This window comes from Rhinatrema bivittatum, chromosome 18 (genome assembly GCF_901001135.1).
Source record: "Rhinatrema bivittatum chromosome 18, aRhiBiv1.1, whole genome shotgun sequence".
Lineage (NCBI taxonomy): Eukaryota > Metazoa > Chordata > Amphibia > Gymnophiona > Rhinatrematidae > Rhinatrema > Rhinatrema bivittatum.
The window spans coordinates 4,188,006-4,206,033 of record NC_042632.1 but is presented as its reverse complement, the minus strand read 5'-3'; the positions used below and the strand labels follow the sequence as shown (position 1 = coordinate 4,206,033).

Sequence of the window (18,028 nt, the reverse complement as noted above, 5' to 3'; positions counted from 1 at the left end):
GAGCTCGAAGCTCCTTCTCATCCTGCTCTCGTTTTCGGTCTGGTCGAAGATTCCGGTCTCGTCCATCGGCTCCACCTGCAAAGCAGCCTTCGGGCAGGCAAGAGAATTGGCCTCAATCCTTTCGTGACCACCATTTCGGAAGACCAGGAAATTCCCAAGCTGCAGGTGGAGCAAAATCTGCCCAATGAGAGAGGGCCGGTCCATTCCCCAGTTCCTGTTATAGGAGGCAGTCTGTCTCTGTTTTACGGAGAATGGACCAGATGGACATCAGATCAGTGGGTTCTCATGGTGAAAAGTCAAGGTTACGCTTTAGATTTTGTTCGGCTTCGCAACCGGTTTCTGGTTTCTCCATGTTCTTACCTGGAAAAACGCCTGGCAGTAAAGGACACTCTGCAGTGTTTGAGCGATCTCTGAGGTATCGTTCCAGTTCCTCGACCAGAACGGAGAGGTCGTTACTCAATTTACTTTGTCGTTCCAAAAAAAGGAGGGAGCTTTTCATCCCATTCTCGACCTCGAGTAAACCGTTGTCTATGAATTCCCAAGTTTCGAATGGAAACTCTCAGGTCAGTCATAGCCTCTGTACACAAGGGAGAGTTTCTGGCATCTCTGGACCTCACCGAGGCTTATCTTCACATCGGCATTCGCTCCGATCATCAGACGTTTCTCAGATTTTGCATTCTAGGACAGCATTATCAATTCAGGGCTCTCTTGTTCGGGTTAGCCACAGCTCCCAGAACATTTACCAAGGTAATGGTTGTGGTGGCAGCGCAACTCAGGAAGGAAGGTCTTTTGGTCCACCCGTACCTGGACGACTGGTTAATTTGAGCAAAGTCTGAGTCTTTGTCGCTCAATGGTCAGCAGAGTCATCGACCTCTTGCAATCCCTAGGTTGGGTGATCGAGGACAAGAGCCACCTAGTTCCTTTGCAGTCACTGGAATTTCTGGACGAACTGTTCGATACTTTTTGCAGGAGAGTGTTCCTACCAGAACATCACCTTCTCAAGCTGCAAGCGCAAATCCGAGACTTATTGTCCATTTCTTTTCCATGTGTATGGGATTATTTGAGAGTCCTCTATTCAGTGACATTCACTCTGGAGTTGGTTCCCTGGGCCTTTGCGCATATGAGACCACTACAGTCCACATTGCTTTCCCGCTGGAATTCGGTTTCAGAACAATACCGCCTTCCCCTTACAGAGAAGGCTTGATTCAGTCTGGATTGATGGTTGCAATCGCAGTCTACGGCGGGGAGTTCCTCTAGAGATTCTGGAGTGGACAGTAGTCACCACGGACGCCAGTCTTTCAGGCTGGGGAGCAGTATGTCAGAAAACATCTGTTCAGGGACAGTGGTCCGGTGAAGACGCGCTGTGGTCGATCAGTTGGTTAGAGACCAGAGCGGGTACGTTTGGCGTTGCAAGCTCTTCAACCTCTCCTTTGCGGGAAGTCGGTGTGGATTCTCTCAGACAGTGCGACCACGGTAGCATACATCAACTGCCAGGGAGGAACTCAAAGCCATCTCATGGCGCGGGAAGCGCAACAATTGATCACCCGGGTGGTAATCTGCTCAGCATCGCAGCTTCTCATATCGCCGGAGTGGACAACGTCCAAGCCGACTTCCTCAGTCGTCATCTCGACCTGGGGGAAAGGGAACTGTGCAAAGAAGCTTTTCAGATGATATGCAACAGGGTGGTCCAGACCGGCAATGGATCTCATGGCAATATTCCAGAATTCCAAAGCCCCCTGGGTTCTTCAGCCGCAGGAGGGAATGAGGAGCGGAAGGCATAAACGCTCTATTCGTTCCTTGGCCACAGGACGTTCTTCTGTGTTTCCACCCTGGCCCCTGATCGGCAAGGTCCTATGTCGGATAGAGGTAAGAGTTGACGTTGTTTTAGTGGCACTGGAGTGGCCACGCCATCTGTGGTTCGCGGATTTGATCAGTTTGGCGCTGGACGGTCCTTTACGATTTCGGGATCTACCGTGCCTCTTGTCTCAGGGTCCTGTTTATTTGGAAGAGGTTGAATGCTTCTGTCCGGGCGCCGGTTAAAGAACAAAGGTTATACCGATGCTGTGGTGGCTACATTATTGCGTTCTTGTAAGCCTTTCACATCATTGGCGTATGTGTGTGGAGAGTTTTTGAAACTTGGTGTATGGAGCACCAATTAGATCCGGCGCAGGCTTCCATATCTGATATTTTGTCTTTTTTACAAGCTGGCTTAGCGAAAGGTTTGTCCTGCAGTTCCTTACGAGTCCAAGTTGCAGCCCTAGATGCTTTCAGGGTAAGGCACGTGGAATATCTTTGGCGGCGCATCCAGATGTGGCGCATTTTCCCAGAGGGGCAAAGCATCTACATCCTCCGTTCCGGAACCCTTGTCCTGCATGGAGTTTGAATTTGGTTCTCAGGGCTCTGTGTATGGCACCTTTTGAACCCCTCAAACATACGACTTTGAAAGATCTTATGTTGAAGGTGGTTTTTCTTGTGGCCATTTCCTCAGCTCGTAGAATTTCGGAGTTACAGGCTTTGTCCTGCAGAGAGCCTTTTCTTAGGATTTCTGATACGGGAGTTTCCTTGCGAACTGTGCCTTCTTTTTTTACCCAAAGTTGTTTCTTCTTTTCATCTAAATCAGTCGATAGAGCGTCCAGCTTTTCCGTGTTTAGATCGTACGGATCCTTCATCTAAGGATCTCAAGAAACTGGATGTGCGACGTGTGCTGTTGCGTTATCTTGAAGTTACCAACAGTTTTCGAATGTCAGATCATTCGTTCTGTGGAGTGGTCCTCGTAAGGGTCATAAAGTTTCCAGGGCTACGACTGCTCGCTGGTTAAAGGAGGCCATACGGTCAGCTTATCTTCTGGCTCGTCGGGATCTTCCGGAAGGTTTGGGGGCTCATTCCACTAGATCGGAAGCTACGCCATGGGTGGAGTGTCAACAGGTTTCTCCTCAGGAGATTTGTAAGGCAGCAACTTGGAAGTCACTGCACACTTTTGTTCGTCATTAGTTTAGATGTTCAGGCTCTGTGTTCGGCAGCCTTCAGAGAGGGTTCTCAGAGTGGGACTCTCTGGGTCCCACCCCAAGTAAAACAGCTCTGGTACATCCCAGGATCTGGACTGATCCAGGTACGTACAGGGAAAGGAAAATTGGTTCTTACCTGCTAATTTTCGTTCCTGTAGTACCATGGATCAGTCCAGGGGCCCGCCCTTTGTCTGTGTATAGCAATTATTTTTCGGAGAGTCCGCTCGTTCACTGTTTTGGTGTTTAAATCGCATTTCATGCTATCTACTTTTTCAATGTTTGCGTGTTTATTTTTGACGGTTCCTTGGGATGCTGCTTCAACTTAGGATTTGTGAGTAGGAAGTATGTATTAGAGCAGGGGTGGGCAATTAATTTTCCCATGGGGCCGCATGAGAAATTGGGATGGTTTTAGAGGGCCGGACTAATATAATTAACTCAGTTCTCAATAGCCCTACTTATGAAAAGACAGCAGTTTACCACCAATGTATGTCCTCTGAGAAAACACAACAAATAAGACCGATACAAACGCTTACATGCTAGCAAAATATCTCATCTCGGTAACAGACACAGAACCGACCTAACATACTCCCAGAATCTGTAGTAATGCACATAAACTAATCCGCACACAGTTACACCTGTATTATGGAATACACTCAAACAGGAGCAACCCTATCTATGAAAAGGCAACACTACAAATATTACATCAGACCCTAAACACCAATACACCTCTTATTAGGAAAACAGAACTAACAAGCAGCTATAGATCCCCAAACAGAAATAATTGTAAAACTATACTAATAAGCAGAATAAATGTTTCTAAACAGCTATGAACAGAATAACATCCAACAATTAAAAACTCATAAAAACTATTAAACATTCTCCAAACACCAATAAAATACTTCAAAAAAGCAGACATCACACAATTAAAATGGCAGTCAAGAAAAATAACTTAAAGCCACCTTTACTTACCCCCTCCAGCAGCTCTCCTACTCCCCTTCCCTGCAGGCCATGGCACACACCAGAAGCAGCAGTAGAAGCTAAGCTCTATACTTATGGTCCTCTTCCTTAGTGCCCATGTCTCTCACACACACACCATACCAGTCATGCCCCCATGACCAGTTTCTGTCTCTCACACACCAATCATCTCCCAAACAGTCTTTGGCACACACACACCAGTCACCTTCCTGAACAGTTTATCTCATGCCATACACACACACACACACACACACACACACACACGCACAGGCTTCCCACTCCCCTGTTCTACTTGCATATATGGTCTTCTCACTCTCATAATCACTTTCTCTGTCTCTCTCTCTCACACACACACACACTCACTCACCAGTCTCTCACTCCCATGCTTGTTCTCTCCACATGCACAGGCTTCTCATTCCCAAAATCACTTTCTCTCTCTCACACACACACATACCAGTCTCTCACTCCCATGTTCTCTTTCAGATATACCGGCTTCTCCCTCCCATGATGTCTCACACACACCCGGGTTTCTCACTCCCATGCTCACTCTTCACATGCACAGGCTTCTCATTCCCATAATCACTTTCTCTCTGTTACACACACACCAGTCTCTCTCATTTCCATGCTCACTCTCCACGTGCACAGGCTTCTCATTCCCTGAATCACATTCTCTCACACCAGTCTTTTTCTCTCACACACTCAGTCACCTTACCAAGCAGTCTCTCTCTCTCATGCATGCACACTCACCCAGGTTTCTCACTCCCACAACTCCAGGCTTCTTATGCTCATGCTTTCCCACATACCCAGACTTCTCACTTCCATGCTTTTTCTCTCACACACACATCAGTCACCTCCCTGAGCAATCACTTTCATTGTCTCTCACATACACACACACATCAGCTCTCTGACCACTCAATCACACACAGGCTGGCTGGCTGCTTCTCACTCTCTCTTACTCACTTCCTCTTCCCCCTACATATGTCACGGAGTTTTTTGCCGGTCCGCGGCGCGCGCTCCCGGTCTCTCCCCGCTGCCGTTGCCGCTGGGCTGTCAGCACGTTCAAGCCCAGTGGAAACGGCAGCGGTGTTGGAAGAAGCTATGGCACCCGCGGCTGGCCTTTTCTTCTTCCCGCGCCTGCCCCCCCACTCCCGTGACCCGAAACAGGAAGTGATACACGGAGCGGTGCGCGGGAAGGAGAAAGAGCCGTGCCGCGTCGGCTGCAGCATCGGCCCCCGAGCAATTGAACCAGCCGGCAATCGAGAAGTCAGCAGCATGAGCCTCCCGCGGCCGAAGGGATTCTTCTTTCTTGGCCTGCGGGGGCTCATGCTGCTGACTCTTCTCGATTGCCGGCTGGTTCAATTGCTCGGGGGCCGATGCTGCAGCCGATGCGGCACGGCTCTTTCTCCTTCCCGCGCACCGCTCCGTGTATCGCTTCCTGTTTCGGGTCACGGGAGGGGGGGGGGGGGCAGGCGCGGGAAGAAGAAAAAGGCCAGCCGCGGGTGCCATAGCTTCTTCCAACACCGCTGCCGTTTCCACTGGGCTTGAACGTGCTGACAGCCCAGCGGCAACGGCAGCGGGGAGAGACCGTGAGCGCGCGCCGCGGACCGGCAAAAAACTCCGTGACATATGTAGGAAAGAAACTTGAGCGAAGGCACGCTGCCCGATTGGCCGGTGCTGGGCAAGGCTTGCCCAGCACCGGGCAATCGGACAGCGTGCCTTCGCTCGAGTCACTCCCCCCCCCCCCCCCGGACACTGTAAAAAAAAAAAAACCAGTTCATTCTCCGCTCCCTCGCTCCCCCGATTGGCCGGCCAATCGGGGAGCGAGGGAGCGGAGAATGAACTGCTGCCTTCCCTCTGCAAGGGAAGGCAGCAGTGCCTCATTCCCCCGTCTGCTCTCAGCAGTGGGCGGGCCGGATTCAGACCGTAGGCGGGCCGGATTCAGCCCGCGGGCCGCCCCTTGCCCAGGTCTGTATTAGAGTTTAGTTAGCCAGTTTTATTGGTTAGGTTTCTGTTTTGATATCGTTCATTCTCACAGGAACATAAGAACATAAGAAAATGCCATACTGGGTCAGACCAAGCATCCTGTTTCCAACAGTGGCCAATCCAGGCCATAAGAACCTGGCAAGTACCCAAAAACTAAGTCTATTCCATGTAACCATTGCTAATGGCAGTGGCTATTCTCTAAGTGAACTTAATAGCAGGTAATGGACTTCTCCTCCAAGAACTTATCCAATCCTTTTTTAAACACAGCTATACTAACTGCACGAACCACATTCTCTGGCAACAAATTCCAGAGTTTAATTGTGCGTTGAGTAAAAAAGAACTTTCTCCGATTAGTTTTAAATGTGCCCCATGCTAACTTCATGGAGTGTCCCCTAGTCCTTCTACAAGCAGGATGGTTGTCCTCACAAATGGGTGACATCGAGGATGGAGCCCAACCACGGAAAAACTTCTGTCAAAGTTTCTGGAACTTTGACTGGCCCCTACTGGGCATGCCCAGCACGGCGCCAACCCTGCAGCCAGCAGGGGTCCCCCTTCAGTCTTCTTTTTTCCGCGCAGCAGCTGCCACGCAGTGAAGGAGCTCTTACCACATTCCTGACAGGAAATTCTTCTCAAACTTCTTTGAAGTTAAATACGCCCCACATGGGTCCCCCCTCTATCTACATTTAGTCCGCGGTGTTTCGGTAAGTTTTTTGCCGTTTTTCGCCGGCTACCGTCGAGTTTTGCCTTCGCGGCCTGCTGGCCGTCGACCGTCCCGCGGCTAAATTTTTGGTCAATGGCCATGGCGTCGGGGTTCCGTCGGTGCCTGGATTGTAAGCGCACCATGTCTATCACAGACCCTCAGAGTCTGCGTATTATGTTGGGAAGTGAGCATGATGTCCTGACTTGCACCAAATGTGCCCTTATGACACCAAAAGTTCGCAAAGCCAGAATGGAGAAGATGGGACTTCCTTTTCCATGCTCACACTCCGCCGTCCATCACATCGACGTCCTCGGAACCGGCACCGTCCAATTCCTTCCATCGTCGGCTACCTCCCGGTGACCGTCTGCCATAGACGTCTCCACGGCCATCGACCCCTGTCCCTTCCCCCGAGGATCGTGGGGATCGGAGGGAGAAGCATCGTCATCGACATCGCAAGTCTCGGACCATCGAGGAATTGAAGTCTACGACTCGCTACCCGTCCGAGCCACCACCGAAGAAGTCTCGATCAGAATCGGCACCGTCCACTTCTGTTTCTGAGACATTGAGGCAACCCTCACCCATCGGGGTTTGGGAGCCGCGATTCCACCGGTGACGGTGGTCCCTCCGCCTCAGCCTCCCTCTTCCGTGGAGCCGGGTATTGTTACCCCAGGTCTCCGGGAGAACTGACCGGCTGGTCCAGGAGGCCATCGATAAGCGATGCAAATGTTCCAGACTCGGCACCGACTCCGCCGCAGAGAGTGGGAACCAGTCATCGACCAGATTCCAGCAGCGCTGGCAACCGCTGCTCGCACGGATGGAAGCGCTTGTGACTGCCCTTCCACCGGTAATACCCGGGTCAGACAGCACCGGTGCGCTCCCCGATGCCAAATTCATCGGGTACGGAAACACCGTATCGAATTCCTCCGGGAGTAGTTCCATCGGTGCCATGTCGTCCCTCGCCACCGATACATTCCTCCGGGGCGATACGTACATCAGCTCCATCGATGCCGGCACCGATGCCTCCAAGGACATTTTCGATGCCCCCGGTGATTTCTTCGGGTTTCTCGGAGCCTCAACCGGGTCCTTCAGGTATCCAACCCCCTCGGGGTCCTACAGGTCAACAACCTGATCCTTATGACACCTGGGGTGATAATTCTTCCTCTGATACCGACGATTTACCTTCACCACCCTCTCCTGCTGAAAGCAGAAAGCGTTCTCCTCCCGAGGACCTCTCTTTCACAAATTTTGTGAAGGAAATGTCGGAATTGGTCCCTTTTCAACTTCAATCGGAGCAAGATGACAGGCACCAAATGATGGAATTACTCCAATTTTTGGATGCCCCAAAAGTCATCAAGTCATCACTTCTATTCCAATTCATCAGGTTTTTCTGGACCTTCTAAAAAAGAATTGGGAAACTCCTGGATCTGTTGCTCCAGTAAATAAAAAAGCTGACTCTACTTACCTGGTACAGTCAGCACCTGGCTTTCAAAAACCACAGCTAGACCACCACTCTGTGGTGGAGTCAGCACAAAAGAAAGTTAAAAGAATGAAGCCATACTCATCCATACCTCCCACTAAGGAGAGTAAGTTCCTAGATAGTATAGGCAGAAAAGTTTACCAAGGGGCCATGCTTATTTCTAAAATAGCTTATCAGCTATACATGACCCAATATAACAGGGTCATTTTCAAGCAGATACAAGAATTTTCAGATACCTTACCAGAACAATTCCAACAACAACTTCAAACCCTAGTGCTTAAAGGGTTTGAAGCCGGAAAGCATGAAATACGAACATCTTATGACACATTCAATGCTTCCACTAGACTGTCTGCTACAGCCATCTCGGCAAGGCGCTGGGCTTGGCTTAAATCTTCTGACCTTCGCCCGGAGGTTCAGGACAGGCTCTCCGACCTGCCCTGTTTAGGGGATAATTTGTTTGGTGAGCAAATTCAACAAATAGTTGCTGAATTAAAGGATCATCATGAGACCCTTAAGCAGCTCTCATCGATTTCTTCTGACTTCCCTTCTAAACAACCATTTAAGAAGGAACCTAAAAAGTCATTCTTCCGTCCACGGAAGTATTATCCCCCACACACCAAGTCCAGGTCAACGAGGCCGTATCAAAAGCCTCAGCCTCGTCAACCTCTAAAGCAAATACCCACACCAGCTCCGCAACAAGGTCCTGCGTCGGGGTTTTGACTTTCAATTAGAGAGCAGATGCCTAATCCCTCTTCCAAACATACCAGTAGGAGTCGACTAAGCCACAAAAATGGCATCATATCACTACAGATCATTGGGTGCTAGCGATCATTGCACAGGGTTACCATCTAAACTTTCTAACTCTTCCTGCGGACTCTCCGCCTCTACAAGCGTGGAGACTTACCGACCACTCTGTTCTTCTAGAGCAGGAGGTATCTCTTCTCCTCCAGTCCAACGCTATAGAACCCATTCCTCTTTCCCAACAAGGACTGGGGTTCTATTCCAGGTACTTTCTGATCCCAAAAAAGTCAGGAGGACTTCGACCAATCCTGGACTTGCGGGCCCTCAAGTACCTTCACAGAGAAAGGTTCAAGATGGTAACCCTGGGCTCACTTCTACCTCTGCTACAAAGAGAGGACTGGCTCTGCTCTCTAGACCTCAAGGACGCTTATACCCACATTGCGATAACTCAGTCTCATCGCAAATACCTCCGATTTCTAGTAGGCCAAAACCACTATCAATACCGAGTGCTCCCATTTGGTCTAGCATCCGCACCGTGAGTTTTCACCAAATGTCTCATAGTGGTTGCAGCGTTCCTCAGGAAGGAAGGCGTCCATGTATACCCCTACTTGGACGACTGGTTGATCAGGGCCCCAACCCAGCAAATCGCTCTGTCCTCCCTGACCCTGACAATTCAAACTCTAATTTCTCTAGGGTTTCTTGTCGACTACGAGAAATCCTACTTAGTCCCATCTCAAACCTTATCCTTCATTGGAGCAGACTTGGACACCTTACAGGAAAAAGCCTTCCTTCCTCATCAACGTGTCCAAACCCTTGTGTCCCTAGCTTGCCAATTGCAGTCTCAACCCACAGCAACAGCTCGCCAATTCCTCATTCTGTTGGGACACATGGCCTCTTCAGTTTGTGACTCCAATGGCCCGTCTAGCCATGAGTCATGCAGTGGACTCTGAAATCACAATGGATACAAGCCACACAACCTCTGTCGACCGTTGTTCGCATCACCCATGCACTCCGTCTGTCTCTTGCCTGGTGGACAAATCGATCCAACCTCCTCCAAGGCTTGCCCTTTCATCCACCAGATCCTCAAATAATTCTCACCACCGCCTCCGTCGGCTGGGGAGCCCATGTAAACAATTTACAAACTCAAGGATTCTGGTCTCTAGAGGAAGCCAAACACCAGATAAATTTCCTGGAGCTTCGGGCAATCCGATACGCTCTCCGGGCTTTTCAAGATTGCCTATCAAATCACGTAATCTTGATTCAGACGGACAATCAGGTGGCCATGTGGTACATCAACCAGCAGGGAGGCATAGGCTCCTTCCTTCTCTGTCAGGAAACTGCGCAGATTTGGGCAGAAGCCCTCTCCCGTTCGATGTACCTCAGGGCCACCTACTTGCCGTGGGTAGAAAATGTCTTGGCAGACCGGCTAAGCCGTGTCTTCCAACCACACGAGTGGTCACTCAATCCCTTGGTAGCAACCTCTCTTTTCCAGCAATGGGGTTATCCACACATAGACCTCTCTGCTTCCCCTCAGAACCACAAAGTGGCCAATTACTGCTCTCTCATTCGGACTCAGCACTCTCGGCTCAGGGATGCATTCTCCCTCCGTGGTCAACAGGTCTGCTTTATGCATTCCTTCCACTTCCTCTTCTGTCGAAGACTCTTGTGAAGCTACGTCAGGACAAGGGAACCATGATCCTGATCGCACCTCACTGGTCACGCCAAGTGTGGTTTCCCATACTCCAGGATCTCTTCATCCGCAGGCACATTCCCTTGGGAAAGGACCCACATCTGATCACTCAAAACGACGGATGCCTCCTCCATCCCAATCTCCAAGCCTTGTCCCTGATGGCATGGATGTTGAAAGGTTAGTCCTTCAACCACTTAACTTATCGGATTCAGTTTCTCGTGTCCTCATCACTTCACGAAAGCCTTCCACAAGAAAATCTTACTCCTATAAATGGAAAAGGTACACATCATGGTGCACTTCTCAGTCCCTTGATCCCCTTTCCTGTCCAATTCCTAAATTTTTGGACTACCTTTGGCATTTGTCAGAATCTGGTCTAAAGACCTCTTCTATTAGAATGCATGTCAGTGCGGTAGCTGCCTTCCATAAAGGTATCGGGGGGTGTCCCTATTTCAGTACAACCCCTTGTAACACGCTTTCTCAAAGGCTTGCTCCATTTGAAGCCACCTTTACGTCCTCCGGCCCCATCTTGGGACCTTAATCTGGTTCTTGGTCGCCTTATGAAACTACCCTTCGAACCGCTTCACTCCTGTGACCTTAAATATCTCACATGGAAAGTGATTTTCCTTTTGGCTATCACTTCAGCTCGCAGGGTTAGTGAGTTACAGGCCCTAGTTACCTACCCGCCTTACACTAAACTCCTGCAGGACCGGGCGGTACTCCACACTCACCCTAAATTCTTACCTAAGGTAGTTTTGGAGTTTCATATTAATCAATCCATCATACTACCTATTTTCTTTCCCAGGCCCCATTCCAACTCCGGGGAACAGACTCTGCATACCCTCGACTGTAAACGTGCTCTAGCTTTCTATCTAGACCGTACAGTTACCCACAGAAAGAGCACTCAATTATTCGTCTCTTTCCATCCTAACAAGTTAGGGCAGCCTGTGGGGTAAGCAGGCTCTTTCCTCCTGGTTGGTGGACTGCATTTCTTTCTGCTATCAGCAAGCTGGCATTCCCTTTCAAGACCATGTTAAGGCACACTCTGTGAGGGCCATGGCGACTTCAGTAGCTCACCTTCGATCGGTGCTGCCTCCTGACATTTGCAGGGCTGCTACCTGGAGTTCTCGCCATACATTCGCAGCCCACTACTGTTTGGACAAAGCTGGATGACAGGACTCCATCTTTGGCCAATCTGTCTTGCGTAACCTTTTTCCAACATGACGTACCAACACCCTTCCGCCTGCCCGGTGGGGTGCGGATGTCCTCTACCAAATTTCACCCCAGTTGTTGTGCCTGTTGCACGCCATTGGGTATTTTTGGTGCACGTCCGGACATCCTCAGCTCCGTACTCACCCATTTGTGAGGACAATCATCCTGCTTGTCCTGTGAGAAAGCAAATGTTGCTTACCTGATGTAACAGGTGTTCTCACAGGACAGCAGGATGTTAGTCCTCACGAAACCCGCCCGCCGCCCCGCGTGTGTTGGGTTCGTTTCTTATTTTTATTTTTTCGGCACTGTCTGTAGCTTTGAAACAAGACTGAAGGGGGACCCCTGCTGGCTGCAGGGTTGGTGCCGTGCTGGGCATGCCCAGTAGGGGCCAGTCAAAGTTCCAGAAACTTTGACAGAAGTTTTTCCGTGGTTGGGCTCCATCCTCTGTCACCCATTTGTGAGGACTAACATCCTGCTGTCCTGTGAGAACACCTGTTACATCAGGTAAGCAACATTTGCTATACTGATGGACTGCTGGTGGCACCCCACCAGTCCAGTCAGAATCTTTCTCTGTCTCCCTCTGCTGGATTGGTGACACAATCCAGGGTCTGGACTGATCCATGGTACTACAGGAACGAAAATTAGCAGGTAAGAACAATTTTCCTTTGGCCCTATTAGTTATTCCTGCGCGATACAGAAAGTAAAATGTGCAGCCAAGCCGCACATTTTAATTTCGGCCAGCACCAAGGAAGTGTACAGAAAAGCAGAAAAAACTGCTTTTCTGTACACCCTCCGACTTAATATCATAGCGATATTAAATCTGAGGGCCCCAATTTAAAAAAAATTTTAATTGGCCTGCGGCCCATGGGTCGGAAGACGGACCTCAGTTTAGCCGGCGTCAGTTTTCGAACCTGTATCTAACAGCGGGCTCGAGAACCGATGCCGGAAAAATTGAATATTGGCTGTCAAACCGCCAACAGCCGCCACTCTTGTCAAAAAGGAGGTGCTAGGGACGCGCTAGCGTCCCTAGCACCTCCTTTTTTTTTGACAAGAGTACCTAGCACCTCTTTTTTACTGCAGGCCCTAATTTGCATGTTCTCCCCCCCCCCCCCCCCCGAATCGCACCCACAGGAGAGTGGCCGCTCGCCTGCTCTCCCGCGACTTTTACTGAATCAGCCTGTGTGATTAAGGGTAGTAAAAGCTGCATCAAGCAAGTACCCCCAGTTACCCCCCATGCACTCTCTTCATTTCCAACCTCTAGCCTTTAGGGATCCACAGTACTTATCCCATGCCCCTATGAATTCCTTCAGTGTTTTCGTCTTCTCTTCCTCCAGAAGGGCATTCCAGGCATTCACCACCCTCTGTGAAGAAATATTTCCTGATATTGGTTCTGTCATCCTCCCTGGAGTTTTGCTTTCCTGATTTCTTTCATTTCCCTCAGCTTCACCAGGTATTCTTCCCTGTGTTCCTTTTTGGGATCTTTTATTCTTTTTGCCTCTTTCTTTTTTCAGCCACCACCTTTGCAAACCAAATCAGCTTCCTTTTCCTCATACTTTTGTTTACTTTTATAACCAATAGATTTGTTGCCTTTGTAATAGCTCCTTTTAATTAGTTTTGAATTCCTAGATAAATTCAGAGCTGCAGCTCCATCAGAAGTTTGCCCATCAGCTGGAGGCAGAGAATACTGATCAACTTAGGTTCTGTTTCCATTAGCTGGAAAGGACATTAAACCCAATTCTGAACTGGTATAGCAAAATCCAAAGTGTCTATTCATTTAAAAATGAACACTATATAATGTATGTACATAAAATTGCTGCTACTGTCAAGATAAGTTCAGGATAACTCAAATCTGGCAGTAAATTGATTTATATACATACTGTTTCATATAAAATCTTCATCAGTGTTGCTTATATGCTTCTCATGAATTTATTGCTTTCCCTTAATGGTGCCATATTTTTTGTTTTGTTTTCATTTTTGAATAAAGAAACTTGGACTAAATTGAAAGTTTGGGTGATTTACAAATTCTTCCACTGAAAATGCCTGTTTGTAATAGCTTTTTAGATTGCTAAATATTGACCCATTTTGATTTAAGCTTAAACACTTTCATGTCATATGAAAACTTTTATTGCTGTCACTAGTCTTTCTGATATGAGATTTTACTTATTTCTTAACTTGTCAGGCCTTTGTTGAAAATGTCTAATAGCGATGATGCACTGGCTGTGGTGGATTACTACACAACCAGTCCAGCGTTGGTGTTTGGCCAGCCAGTGAGAGTCCACTTATCCCAGAAGTACAAAAGAATAAAGGTATGTAAAATTAAACAGTTAACGCTTTACTACTTGGTTTCTTGTGTTGCATGACTTTTTCTCTTCATAACTTTGTAATCCCTTCAGTAGTCAGTTCCTGAACATACCCAGATCAATCCAGACAAGCGGGTTTAATCATACCTGCCAGCAGATGGAGGCAGAGGGCAAGCTTTGGGCACTGCTACATATCCAAGAGTGCCACCTGCAGTCCCCCAGTATTTCTCTGCCTCCACCAGATAGTAAAGGTGCTTACCTGCAGTCTTGACTGATCTTTGGTTTGCAAGTTTTTTTCTGCTGCCCGAGGTGTCTGGTTCCTGTCGAGGACCATCCTCTGGTTCAGCCAGGCAAACAGGGTTGGATACACCTGGCTGGTTTTAACCCGCACCCTGGGACCACTGAAAGCCAGGGGACTGGTTCCCTCAGTGAGTTCCAGTCTCTTCACCAATCCTTGGGACTCAGAAGTTATCCCCTTTGGGGGCTCTTTTACTAGATTCCTGGGTGTTTAGCTGCTAGGGGCTCCCCTTTAAAATGAAAAAAAAAAAAAGCGACGACTCAGGCAGGGTCTGAGCTGCCTAACAGTTGGCCTTCTCGGCGTGGATCGTCGTGGGGGAGTCCAGCTTTGGCAGGGGGAGGGAGAAGCGGCTGCCATGGTGGGAGAGTGCCTCCAGGAGAGGGAAATTGCCTCCCCATTACCCTCTTCAGTGCTGACCATGCGTGCGTTTCTGCGGTGGTCAGCACTTTTTTCTTTTGTGCTGGCGAACTTGTGCGGTGGCCACACTCTCTCCTTCCTGCTTCGGTCACGTGGTGAGAGGCACCCATCCCCTGCGATTTCAGCAGCACGGCGATCGTTTTACAGGCTCGATGACTGACAAGGCCGCTGGTAGAGGCCTTTCGGGCCTATGGTGTGTGGCCTGCTTATCTCAATCCCTCTCCCTTGGCGCTTGCAAAATCATGGTCACCTCAAGGTTGGCGGTGAAGGGGGGGAGGGGGACCTGGGTAAAAGGGGGTTCAAACCCCGGGGATTCCCCTTCCCTTCTGACCCCGCGGTACAGTAGTGTGTGGAGGCACAGTCTGAGTCGGGGCCCGACAGTCCAGAGGGGCCCAAGGGGGGGGGAGGGGGTTTACTCCTGAATTCATCGTCCTGCTTCATGAGGCCTTCCTGGCTAGGGAAGCTGGGAAGAGGCGTTCTAATGACAGTCCAGCTGACACAGCCAAGAGGCAGAGGGGGTCCCCGGCGAGGTCCGCAACATCCACGGGAGTAGCCTTTGGGGGTGCGCCTGGCTACAGATGCCAGGGATTCGGATGACCTTCAGGCTGAGGGTGGCTTGTCTGGATCTGGATGCGAACCCGTGATGGGGTAGCCCTCCAGATCTGGATGATCTAGGGGCCCGAGCAGAGGGTGATGACCCATGGGTGGTTTGCCTGTTCATGATGGAGGAGTTGCACCTCTTATTCCCCAGGTGCTGGAGGAATTGGAGGTTAAGCTATCCCTTGAGGAGGCAGATGAGGGGGGTTAATCCGTATTGGATGGCCTGCCGAGACCTCCTAGCGCCTTCCCCCATTCTGAAGAAGATCCAGAAGCTGATCAGCCAGGAATGGGATTCCCATACTCAGGTTTTTGAAGGTGGGGAGAGAGATGGCGAGCTGTATCTGCTCCTGCAGATCATTGGGATGCCCTTAAAATCCTGCTGTGTTCACCAGGAAGACCACCATTCCAGTTTGCCAGAGCAGCTGCTCTGAAGGAATTCAGGATTGTAAGCTGGAAGTAACAGCTTAAGCAGGCTTTTGAGGTGTCTGCTTTGGGGCTCCACCTGCGGTCTGCTCCGCACCTGTTTGTGTTAAATCCAGAAACCCCAGTAACAGGCTTCCTCTAGGACGCTGTCTCCACTCCCAGGCACTCGTCGAGGTAGGGGTCGTGTATGTGGCAGATGCCTTATGTTTCTCCGTATTACCTGGCTGCACGAAGTGTGGTGTTTGGCGGTGGCAAGCCAGAATGGCTAATTGTGGCTTATGCAATTGGTTCCCGGTGGGCCTTTCGTCCATGTTGGCAGTTGTTGTAATCTTCTTCTTTAAAAGCAAGCTTTCTATTGGAGAGGACTCGAGCCCCCCCAGTTCGTGAAGCCTTGAGAGGGATGTGTGTTGTGCATTGTACCTTTTTTAACTGAAGGTAGTCTCGGCCTTTTGTGGGCCTCAGGTAGTGTAGCTAGTGTCAAAAAATTTTGAAATTTTGGAGTCGACCCACAATGCTAGGGACTTGATCTGAGGTCTATGGAGCCTTTCAATTACTCGCAGGTTACCAAGTGTTTCGGAGAACTTTGTTCTGTGGAGTGGAGAGAGAAAAGAGGGTAAATCTTCCAAATCTACCATTTACGTCGTGGCGGATGAGGCAATTGAATCAAACATTTTCAAAAACGTCCACTGATTCTAGAGGGTCTGCATGCATACTCATTCTACTAGGGCTCAGACAGCCTTCTGGTCGGAGTTTCAATTTCCTTGCAGGAGATATGTTGGGTGGCAATTTGGTCTCCACTGTACATTTTCACAAGACATTTACCAACTGAATGTGTAGGTTCCAGAAATGGCTAGCTTTGGAGAATGTGCTATGAGCTGGTCTGTCAGGCTTCCACCTAGTTTAAGGAAGTTTGGGTACATCCCATGCATCTAGACTGTGAGGTCTGAACATAAAAGGAAAATTCTCTTACCTGCTAATTTTCGTTCCTGGAAAACCACAGATCAGTCCAGACCCCTGCCTGCTCTGGGAAACTATAGGTTATATAGTGGAGAATTTGTTTGGGGGGAAGTTTTAATACCCATAGTTGAATGAGAGGGATTGCAAGTGGACATTCTTAAGTAACAGTATCAGTAAAGTTTTTCTTCTGTCTGCTGGTAGGGATGAAAAACCCACGGATCTGGACTGATCTGTGGTATTCCAGGAATGAAAACTAACAGATGGCAAGCAGTTTTCCTTTTTTGTGCCTCAAACAATATATCTTCGGAAATAGATTTTTTCACTCAACGCACAATAAAGCTCTGGAATTTGTTGCCAGAGGATGTGGTTAGAGCAGTTAATGTAGCTGGGTTCAATAAAGGTTTGGATAAGTTCTTAGAGGAGAAGTCCATTAATGGCTATTAATCAATTATACTTAGGGAATAGCCACTGCTATTAATTGCATCAGTAGCATGGGTTCTTCTTAGTGTTTGGGTAATTGCCAGGTTCTTGTGGCCTGGTTTTTGGCCTCTGTTGGAAACAGCATGCTGGGCTTGATGGACCTTTGGTCTGACCCAGCATGGCAATTTCTTATGTTCTTAGAGGCAAAGAATATTATGATCTTGTAAGAAAACAAGTTACTATAAAAGCTCTTGAGGAAATTAAATCCAATTTCTCCAAACAGGCTGACAAATTACTAGAAGTTTTCCCTGAATCTTTTCAGTAATTTTCTTAGAAGTGATGAGTACATTTTCCCAAGGGGGGTAGTACAACTTCAGGGTTAATTAAAAATTAATAAAATTCCCCATATTTTCAGTCCTCTGACATGACAGTTAAATCTTGATATTAAGCTGAAACTTTTTTAACTTGTGAAACATCTGTTTCCATATCACTCAGCCTCTTTCACAATGAAACTTTCACTGTTCCTGAGATTGAAATTTTTAATGTATGTCCAAAGTCATTAAAGCAAGGGAAGAAGAAACTGACTTCTCAATTGCCATCATGACTGGCCAAAAACTGTCAAAAGTTACTGAAGCAGCTTTTTCAAAAGTTTCTCTGGCCTTGTCTAGAATTTGTCTAAAACCTCCAATGAGCATACCTCAAAACTTAGATTAAGAACTTCTTCCCTCAGACGAAGACAGCTCAACCAGTTGTCCTGGTTCTCCTTCAATTCTTGGATGACTCACCCCTGCTTCTCCCAGCTGCATTTCTCCTGCAAGCTTTAACAGGGACAC

The 18,028-nt window shown here is 48.7% G+C and overlaps 1 protein-coding gene across 1 annotated transcript in view; it reads left to right on the top strand.

Annotated features, from left to right (window-relative positions):
• The window catches only part of MATR3 (matrin 3), a 368,635-nt gene that overhangs the window by 250,044 nt on the left and 100,563 nt on the right, over positions 1-18,028 (top strand). The window contains exon 9 of the mRNA XM_029583949.1: positions 13,962-14,086. Coding sequence (XP_029439809.1) covers positions 13,962-14,086 — 125 coding nt within the window. The remainder of the gene's footprint in view (positions 1-13,961; positions 14,087-18,028) is intronic.